Below are 10365 nucleotides of genomic sequence, written 5' to 3'. Positions count from 1 at the left end.
TCATGGTGGTCATGGCAACGCTTGTGAGCGCTCACTATGCACCAGGCACTGCTCTCCATGCTTCCCACGCGCCACCTCCTCTCCCCCTCCCTACCGCCCTACCGGATGGGTACTGTCATTCTCCCCGGATTCGTGGGGTGGACGTTGAGGCACAGAGACCAAATCCCACGGCATGGGCAGAGCCAGGGTTTGGACCCAGGCACCTTGGCTTCAGAAGCCGAGCCCGCGAACCCCAGCTACACCACCTCTCAGGCCGGGGAGCCCTCCTTTGAGGTAGATACTGTTGTCCCTCCATTTTCCAGAGAAGGCCGCACGGCAGGTCAGTGGGGGAATCAGGATTGCAGAGCCTGTCTAGTAGTTTGCTTCCATATTAAACAATTTGACTATTTCCTTCCATCGAGGTCCCCCCCGCCCCGCCCCGTGTAGGTGGGAACGTTTGCAGAAATAGCTCTTGCTGTCCAAGCTGTGTTCAGTGCACTGACCTCAAACAGTAAGAGGTTGTGGAACCAAAAGAGCAGTCAGCACTGATGTGGCCACTGGTGACACCTAAAGCCCTTCCTGTGTCCACCGTCCTCCCTTCACTGCCCCCCGGGCCCCGGAAGCACTTCTGTGGCCCCGTAGTCCGGTGGCTGCATGACCCCGGTGTCTCTCCCCAGCCAGAGGCCCCAGGTCGGGAGATGACTGCTCTCATGGGATTAAGGGCCCTGTGGCCAGGTTGACGGCTGCTCTGCGGGGAAGAGGGAGGCCCCCAGGCTTTGCCCCTGTGAGCCTGGGTTAGGGGGGCAGGGAGGTCTGAATCCTGACTCTGCCTCCTACGGGTGTGTTACCTCGGGAGGCTCTCCACCCTCTTGGGCAGGCCTGGGTGCTTCCCGTCATGGGACTGGTGATGCCTGGGCCAGACAGCACAGTGCCAGGCGCTTAGGGGCGTTCCAGAGAGTGCCCTTTCCCCTCACCCCCCTTTCCCCTTGTGCTTCTGCTCCCACTTCTCAGTTCCCAGCTGCACGGCAGTGTGCAGTCCTGGCCCTTCTGGGCAAGCTGGGGCTCAGGTGGGGCTCGTGGAGTCCGCCATATTTCTTCAGCACCTCCTGGGTCCACGGAGCCCTTGACTCGTTCTACCTGGGCTGGATCCTACCTTTCGACTCAAGATCTCAGCTCATTTAAGAGGACTTAATCTGAGCGGAATGGGCTGGAAAGGCATTGCCACTGCATCTCCCCTCCTCCCCCCCCACCCAGAGATTGGGCCCCCTCCCCCCAGAAAGCCTCCAGCAGTGGAGGGCCCCTCTCATCTTCCTCGTGTGATGGAAAATGTCTTTCCTCTTCATTGCAGGCTGTGCCCTCAGCGGGTCAGAGCAGCTCCAACAGGTACGGAGAGAAGCAGCTAGGGGCCTCCTCACCCACCCTGCCTGGCCCCCTACTGCTTGTGCTGCCCCCCAAGCCAGGGCCCGGGCACTGAGGAGGCAACTGGGAGACTCTGCCCCCAGCCCCCAAGCTAGATTCAGGCTCCTTTCTCACTGAAACTGCCCACGTTTTTATGGGTTTGTTTTATGTGAAAAGTTGGCAAATCTCTGGCGAGACACATGCTTGTAAAAAGGGAAAGAAGAAGCCTCTGAGATGGTAGTGCAGATTTGGACAGCAGGGAGGGGACGCTGTGCCGCAGGACCGACCAGGGGGTCCACCCCTCCCCCCCAGACTCCAGGAGGCGAGGGAGGGGCCCGGTGCCTTGGCCCCTCCTGACGTCCTTCCCTCTTGGCCTAGAGATCTGCCCGAGTGGGAGCACGGCCTCATGGGCCTGAGGCCGGGACGAAAGGGTGGCGTGTAAAAGGGAAAGCTCATTTGTTGTTGACCTCAGTGTCCTCCCCACCCCGAAGAAGGGGTACTTTTCATGCGGGGCTTCCATACCAAATCAGGTCACTTATCCCCTCACCACAGCCCCAGCAGGTCGGGCAAGCAGGGGTTATTGCTCTACTTGACTGATGAGGAAGCAGAGGCTCAGAGAAGTGCAGTGACTTGGCCAAGCTCACACAGTGCTTGCATAGCATCGGCATGGACCCTAAGTCTGCCTTACTCCAAATCCCACAGCCCTGCCCCCTCTCCCTGCCTCCTGGCCAAGTGGATTCTTTCAAAAAAGAATCCTATCGATGGTAAAACAACAGTCAGCATTCACGGAGGCCCTGCTGCGCACCACACGCGGTTCTAGAAGCAGTTTGCGTGATCTCCTGCAGCCTCACAACTTTATGAAGTCTTGTTGTCATTGTTTTGTCACCCCATTGGATAGATGGGGACCCTGAGGGACTACGAGACTCCCCCCAAGTCACCCAGCTAGTGAGTGGGATTTGAACCTAGGCAGTCCCAACTCCGGAACCTGTTGCTTTAACTGCCATCCCACTGCTTTGGGCCTGCCCTCATGGGATCTTCTGAGCTCTGGGGCCCCTTCCAACTCTGGGATCCCCCTGGGTTCCTCACGAGCCCCTCCCTGTCGCCTCCTCCCCGCCCCCCGCCAGGCTGCCTCTGAAACGCACCTGCTCACCCTTCACGGAGGAGTTTGAGCCTCTGCCCTCCAAAAAGGCCAAGGAAGACGATCTTCAGAGAGGTACCTTGACTCCCGGCCCATCTGTTCTCTGAGCCCACCATAGAGCCCCCAGCTCCCCATGAGGCCTGCCCCAAAGCCTCAAACACCCACCATGGCCCAGGCAGCCAGGGCAGCATCCGTCCCAGCAGAGAGGGCACAAGGGGCCGCCTTACTCCTCTGAGCTGGAGTTGGGCCAAACCTTGAGGGTGGGGTGGGCACCAGGGGAGCACCCAGAGTGCTTGGAGAGAGGTCCATGGAGCTGGAGGGCTTCTGCTTCCTCTGGCCTTGTTGGACATGGGCATCCTGCGGCAGTTGGAAAAGGCAACAGGCTCATTATGTTGGGCAAGCTCCCTGCCTTCTCTACTGGGGGTTGGGAGCAGAGTTGGGTTTCCATACCTGGCTTTCTGGCTCTGACAGCCTGAATCTGTGACTTCCTGGGAAAGGGGGACATGCCCAAACCTCTGGGGGCTGTAGCTGATTATCAAGGAGAAACCAACCAGCAGCTAAGATCAAAAGCTTCCGGCAACCTTCAATTGAGCCTTGTACTGCACTTGGTATTTAAAATGTCATGTCATTAATTCCCCAACGACTCTGTGAAATAGAGGGCGGGGCCACCTCTATTTCCCATGTGGATAAAGTGAGGCTCAGTGACGGAAAAATGTCTTCAAGGTCACCTAGCTGGCAGGTGGTAGAGCGGGGATTGGAACTTGCCCAAATCAGCACAGTCTGAGTGGGACCTGCAGAGCTGGGTGGTATTTCCCCATCTGGGTACAGACCCTCAGCAAGGATTTGCCCTTTCTGCAGAAATCAATCTTATGTTAAAAATAATATTTTGGGGGGCGCCTGGGTGGCTCAGTAGGTTAGGCATCTACCTTCTGCTCAGGTCATGATCTCAGGGTCCTGGGATTGAGCCCCGCAAGGGGCTCTCTGCTCGGCAGGGAACCCGCTTCTCCCTCTCCCTTTCCCTCTGTGCCGTCTCTCTCTCAAATAAATAAATAAAATCTTTAAAAAATAATAATAATATTTTTAAAGATTCTCCCATCCCCTGAGGTATTCCCGGGCTGATCTGTCCTCCCCTTACCACTAACCCCCACCCCTTTGCCTCTCAGTTCTGTTGTATGTGCGGAGGGAGACCGAGGAGGTGTTTGATGCTCTCATGTTGAAGACCCCAGACCTGAAGGGGCTGAGGAATGCGGTAAGAGGCTCTGTGACACCCCCACAGCCCTGGCCAGACCCCACTCTGTGTTCCTGTCCCCCATTCTTCACTCCACAGTACTGATTTCCCACAGGAAGGCTCTGAGGAGGAATATGCTGGAACGCTGGCTTTCTGATGGTCCACCTGTCCCACCCCACTGGGGGGGCCTACAGGCCTGGCTGGTGGGGGCGTGCCTCTGTGATGTTATCTCCCAGCCAGAACCCTGGCTCCACCCTGGGAGTCACACACACCATAAATCCTCCTTAATCTGATGGCTGCTGTCTGACAGGCCAGAGCTTTTTGTTGGCTTTGCAAACCTGTTTCTGTTTTAATGGGAATGAAACCCAAAAAGGCCAGGCCCCAGAGACGGTCTTTTTTTCTTTTCCAGGGGGCCTCATTCCTCCAGCTTGTGGTTGGCTGGGGGGCGCTGGCGGGGGGGCGGCGAAAGGTGGCGTCTGGGCAAGGAGACTGTCCCCAACCCCCCAAACTGCCAGAGAGCGGGTGGAACAGCTTTGAACGAAACCCACAGCAGCTTTGTGGCTCAGCTAAAAACTGAGCAAACACAAGTCTCCAGCTGGGCTTGAAGGTTGAACCACAGAGGACAGCCAGAGGGTTCCAAGGTGGCGGGCTGGGGAGGGGAAAATGAACCCGTAGTAACACCAACTACCTTTTACTGAAGACCCACTATGTGCCAGGCATTTTGTCAGGCATGCGACGTTTGCTAGCTCACCATATTCTTGTAATACCACCAAAAAGTGGGTACTATTATTATCTGTTCATTTCCATGAGGAAACAGCCTCCCAGAGGTCAGGTGACTTGCCAAAGTGGCTAGAAGTGACAGAGCTGCAGTCCAGCCCAAGCTCTCTCCACTCTGCTGTGCCCTACTGGTCCCTTCATGGATCATCCGTCCTGCTTGGCTGGAACCAACCCCAGAAGCTGGCCTCACAAAAGGCCATTAATGTCACTTAGACTCAGAATCTTTGGGCCAGTTTAGTCCCTTCTTCTAGCAGCCCTATGAGGTAGGCAGGCATGACCATTTCCGCCACTAGCTTGCCCAGAGTTGGTAGCTGCTGAGTGGGGGGCCCCCGGCACTGGCATGATGTGGGTCTGGCTTTAGGCAGGGGTTGGGGGACCTGGTGGATGCTCCTTGGGATATATTACAGCTACTAAACGTGCCGTCTGTCAAGAGTTTGTTGTGATGCAGGAAGGCTTATAACATGCGATGTGAAGTAAAAGAAGTTCTATAAAGCTCCATGTGGAATACAAAAAATCTGCACCCATGGCCAAAAGATGGGAAAGAGTGTACCCAGATGTTTATCTCTGGGAAACAGGATTACGGACAGTTGTAATTTTCTTCTTTGTATTTTTCCGCAGTAGGGATGTATATTTTATAATCAGGAAATAAAGTCATAGTATAAAAGGCTGGAATAGATCCAGTTTGGGCAGCAGACAACAAATCCCCTACTGTTCTCTTCCAGATCTCTGAGAAGTATGGCTTCCCTGAAGAGAACATTTACAAAGTCTACAAGAAATGTAAGCGGGGGTAAGTGCTCAGTACAGCTCTCCCTCCCATTCCCCCCCTTGCTGCCCCTTTCTATCTAAAATGTTGGCTCAGGCTGCTCCCAGTGGGCTGGCTTTGTGGCGAGGACAAGGCCTTGGAGTTGGGCCGAAAGCCCCCAGTCAGGCAAGACACCTGTAGAGACCAGACATTGACCAGCACCAGGAAGGAAAGGAAGGGCAGACAGATGGAAGGGTCTTTGTAAAGACCACAGGTAGAGGGCCAGTGCAGGCCCAGAGATCAGACGACCCGGGTCCACACCCCGAGGCCACGGGATAGCCAAGTCATTTGATTATAATGCTGGTGATCCTGACTACCATTCCCTCGTCCGCCTACCATGTGTCAGATGTGGGGCTACGCATACCCCACTTAACTCTCACAGCCACACTATGAGGTAGACACCATGACCCACCCTTCACAGATAGGGAAACTGAGGCTCAGAGGTGCTAAGCGGTATTCAGGTCTGGGAGCTGCAGAGGAAAGACATGGAGGCAGAAGGGCCCAGCAGTGTTGCTACCGGTCGAGTCAGGGGCCCAAGGAGGGAGCGGCTGGCCAGGAGTCTGGAAAGGGTGTGGAGATTGGGCGTGGTTTTGAGGGAACCCGCCCCGGATGCTCCACAGGCCTCCACCTTCAGGTCTGGATGAGGCAGGAGGGAGTGAAGCTTTACCTTCCAGAGGGCCAGGCAGTGTGGCACCTACTCTGGGTTCCTGGGGATTAGTGCTAAACACAGCACCCTTTTCTACCTGCCTGGGAGAGCCCTTGGCGGCGGGGGGAGATGGAGGGCCATGTGGTGACTGCTTCTCCCCCCCCACCCCAGGTTTTAGTCTCCCTGGTCAGAGCCAGCGAGCTGGACCCTCACAGCCCTTGCTAACCAAGTCCCTGCACCAGCCCAGCGTGGGGCCTCCGGGCAGTGAGGAATTGTCGGCGTCATTCCTTGCCCAGAGGACCCACTCCCGGCCCCCTGCCCACAGCTCAGACCCTGTCCTCCTGCTCTGGACAGTGTAACTCCAGCTACACTTACTGGTGGCCCCTGGAAGGTGCTTGGGCATTGCCCCACGGCCACTCTGCGGGCTTTCCTTTTCAGAAGGCTTTGCAAAGCCAGGCAGGTTTTGTACCCAGGCTGAGGCCCCATCCAGGCAGGCCCAGGGGCTGGCCTCCCACCCTCCCTCCTCTTTGGTTCCCACCCAGCCTCCCACAGAAGGGCAGGGGGCGGGGGGTGGGGGGTGGGGGGGAGGTGTGCAGTCCCGCAGCCCCTGGGAAAGGACCCGTTTGGTTTTGGTTGTATGAGTGTCTAGGGTTTTTGTGTGTTTTTTTCCTTCCAAGTTTCGGTTTCAAACTGGGGCTCACACACTCTCTGGGGCGGAATCCACCTCCTCGCAGAGGGCAGGCTCTGCTTTGCCCAGACAAGCCCAGCCCCACTGCCCCTTTGGTGCCAGCGCCCGTCCCCCCCCACCCGCACTGCGGCCCCACCTGCCGCCGGCCTCCCTGATGGGTCCCCTGGCAGGCTGGGCCGAGGGGCTAGGAAGTGTGTGTGTGTGTGTGTGTGTGTGTGTGTGTGTGTGTGTGTGTGATTTGGGGGCGGGTGTATGCATACGAGGATGCCCCGGCCCCACTGGCAGAACTGCAGATCTTTCCCTTTAACGTTAGCCAGCTATTTAAATCCTAATTTAAAAGCTTCCATGTGTGGAGCACTTTCTATGTGCCGGGCGCTGGGCTAAGTAACTCCCAGGCATCATCTCATTGACCCTTTGAGTTTGGTATGATTTTCTGTATTTCTACAGATGAGGAAACTGACGTTCAGGTAGGCCCGGGGTCACAGTTAGTAACCAGCAGAAGGAGTCCTAGCCTGTCTGAAGCCTGTGCACGCACCACTATTTTATCTTGCCTCCTGCTTGTTCCTCTGACCGCTAAGCAGTGTGCAAATAGGGGCTGTGGCCCGGCCCTTTATGTGCCTAGCCCCATAGCCCAGGGCATCACTTAGCGGCCCTTCAGAGGCGCCCCACACCCCCAACCACCGAGACCTCAGGCCTAGGTCATCTGAGATGCGTAAATGAGAAGAGTCCGCAAAAAAACCTTTTGGGAGAGGAGAGGCCAAGCTCCTCTGCCACATGTCCCTCATGTCACACTCTCTTCCTCTGAGGAACAGAAAATTCTAATCAGTGGCCTCGCTTATTTTCACAGAACCCTCCCGAAAGTCCTGTGGACAAAGGTAGATAACAATCAGCTTTACAAGCACCACTGAGTGCTTGAAAGATGAACAAATACATTGTTTTGCTGGCAGCTGGCCAAGGGTTTCGGGCAGCCCGGGACAGAAGACAGCTAGAAGCTGGCTAGCGACAAGAGGCCCACATTCTGGGGCAGCGGTTCCCAGCAAGCCCTGCCTCTAGGGCCCAGCTGTCACTGACCTCTGAGGGGGAGGGTCTGGGGGCTTGTGTGGGGTGCCTGGTGTGGAGGTGTGCCCTCTGGGCCCGCTGGGAGCCCTGCTGGGGCGTGGGTGGCAGGCAGCCTTCAAGTTCCTGCAGGCAAGGCACTCGGTGCCCGGCACCGAGAAGCACCCCGGAAATACCACTCTCAGAAACCAACACAAACCTGGCCACTGACCAAGCGCTCACCCCTCTGGCCCAGCCTGCAGCCCCCAGATGGAGATCCCTCTGTGAGATGAAAGAATGGCTGACGGGATCTGAGGAAGTGGGAGCCTGTAATTAGACACCGGCAGTCAGCACCCGGCCTGGGAGCCTGAGCCCAGCCCTCCTTCCAGAAAGCAGCCGCATCTGGATGCTACTGCACAGATGTGGGATGTAGGCCAGAGGCTTAGGCTCACTGCTTCGGCAAGGTCTCCATCCTCCGGACCTGGGGGATGGCAGGGACGGGGCTACCACCTCCTGTGGGGGGGGGGGGTCCCTGGAAAAGCAGACAGCTACCTGCCAGGAGCACTATCCTGAGACCCATAGCCCCCCACTCCTGCCCCACTTGAAATAACCTCGCCCCCATCTGAACTCTCCCCCAGGCCTGGATTTTGCCTTTCTCATATATGCCGCTTTCTAACTTATATTTGTAGTGTTGTTTTTCTTTCTAAAAAATGGTACAGTGGAAAGAGACAAAAGTCTGGATGCAAGTCCCAGCTCTGCCATGTTTTAACTGTGTGACCCTAGGCAAATGACTCTGCTTCTTTGAACCTCAGCTTCCCCATCTACCAACTGGAGTAAAAGGGTTCTAAGGATTCCTTTTCTCAGGCCCTACTAGATTCTAAACTCCTGGAGGGCAGGGTCTAGGATCTCTGTGTGGCCCTTGTTTTTGTTTGGAACGAGACCCTGCCCATGGAGAGGCCTCAGTCAATGCTAGTGGGGTGGATGGATGAAGACCCCCGCCTCCATTACAAAGGGGAGGCTGATGTGGTCGGGCCCGGAGGCTCTTCATCAGGAAGGCAGCTGCTAGCGGGGGACCCTGGGCATACACTGTGGCTTTGACGCTCTGCGGGGGGCCACAGCACGGAGGCCCTGTCCCTCTTGGGTTGGCCCAGGTCCCTGCCTGAAGAGCATGAGGAGAGAGGGCTCTCCTCCCCCTCGAGTCTCTTGCGCCACCCATGAGGTTTCAGCTTCATGGGGGTGGAACTGAGAGGGGCCTTATGTGGCACCTGCCTCTGGCTCAGGCAGGCACACCTGAGTGACACATCGCAGCCTCCTATTGAACCCAAACCACGCTGGTCCACCCACCACGCCTCTTGCGCTTGAACTCTCACTTTGTGTCCGCGTCCCATCTGGCCTGGGGACGAAGGAGCACTGCGTCTTCCCCAGTCAGTCTGGTGCAGTCGGGGCCGTGGTTGGAGGTGTGGCTCGGCCACTTGGGGAATGTGCCTTCCACTGCCAAGTGGGACAATGAGTACCCACCTTTGTTGTTATGACAGTCTGGAGAAAGTTCATGAGGTGCCTGGAATGTTGGGGGCACCCAATAGGGAGTACTATCATCCTTACCACCAGAGGCCCTGAAAACAAGGGGCCTGCCACATTCTAGACACATCTCCTCTTCTCTTCCAGAATCTTGGTCAACATGGACAACAACATCATTCAGCACTACAGCAATCACGTCGCCTTCCTACTGGACATGGGGGAGCTTGATGGCAAGATTCAGATCATCCTCAAGGAGCTGTAAGGCCCAAGCATCCACCCCCCTCGGACCCCTTGGGGTAGGAGTAGGCTCCAGGCAAGGAACCGTCTGGGAAGTGGCCCCACGCCACACACAACCTCTCCTCATGCCTCAGTGCTGTTACTTGAATGCCCTCCCTGAGGGAAGAGGCCCTCACATTGCAAACCCACAGATGCCAAGGTCAGGAAGGGACCTAGGAGGTGTCCTGACCTGAACCTCAACTCGTGCTTGAATCTACGCTGGATTTCCTGCCAGTGCCGGCCCAGCCAGAGACAGCGCCAGCTTGGCTAACGTCCCCACAGCCTGTCTCCTCCTCAGAAGACCGTGTTCTCTCAGTCCATCTCCTGGTTGGCTATTCAGGTGGTGGAAGCGGACCCTCTTTCCCCCACAGCTTCCTGACTCTTGTCCAGCTTTCATTCTTGATTCTTCTATCCACTTCAGACCCTTTGGTCAATTAGCTGGAAAACTCTTTTGATTTTCAGTGTAAACAATTTTTAAATGTTACCAGGGTGGAAACACTCTCTTTCTCACGGATTTCCTCAATACAAGATGTAAATAATCGAGCTGATTGGAACAAAATAGCTGCTGTAAAAGAAACAACTTCCATGCCTGTTCGCTGATGTACACATTTCTTATTTACAATTGTCATTTATGTTATATATATAGAATTATATATTGTATATACATGCAACATTTTATATTTTTCATGGATACATTTTTATCATTTCAAAAAATGTGTATTTCACATTCTTGGACTATTTTTTTTAGCTGTTATTCAATTATGCATTTTGTATACTCACATGGTATTTAGTAATAAAATTCTCCCTATGTATTACTTCAAATACTACACATATTCCTTTTGTGAAAGTCTTCCCAGGAAGAGAGGGTGAAAGTAGATTA

General features: G+C 55.4%; 1 protein-coding gene across 1 annotated transcript in view; it reads left to right on the top strand.

Moving 5' to 3' along the window:
- Positions 1-9471, top strand: part of GRHL3 (grainyhead like transcription factor 3) — a 25660-nt gene extending 16189 nt beyond the window's left edge. The window contains exons 11-15 of the mRNA XM_032418033.1: positions 1328-1362; positions 2502-2590; positions 3679-3764; positions 5243-5307; positions 9357-9471. Coding sequence (XP_032273924.1) covers positions 1328-1362; positions 2502-2590; positions 3679-3764; positions 5243-5307; positions 9357-9471 — 390 coding nt within the window. The remainder of the gene's footprint in view (positions 1-1327; positions 1363-2501; positions 2591-3678; positions 3765-5242; positions 5308-9356) is intronic.
- The last annotated feature ends 894 nt before the right edge of the window (positions 9472-10365 follow it).

This window comes from Phoca vitulina, unplaced genomic scaffold, assembly GCF_004348235.1.
Source record: "Phoca vitulina isolate PV1807 unplaced genomic scaffold, GSC_HSeal_1.0 scaffold2, whole genome shotgun sequence".
Lineage (NCBI taxonomy): Eukaryota > Metazoa > Chordata > Mammalia > Carnivora > Phocidae > Phoca > Phoca vitulina.
This window is presented reverse-complemented; position numbering and strand designations above follow the sequence as displayed.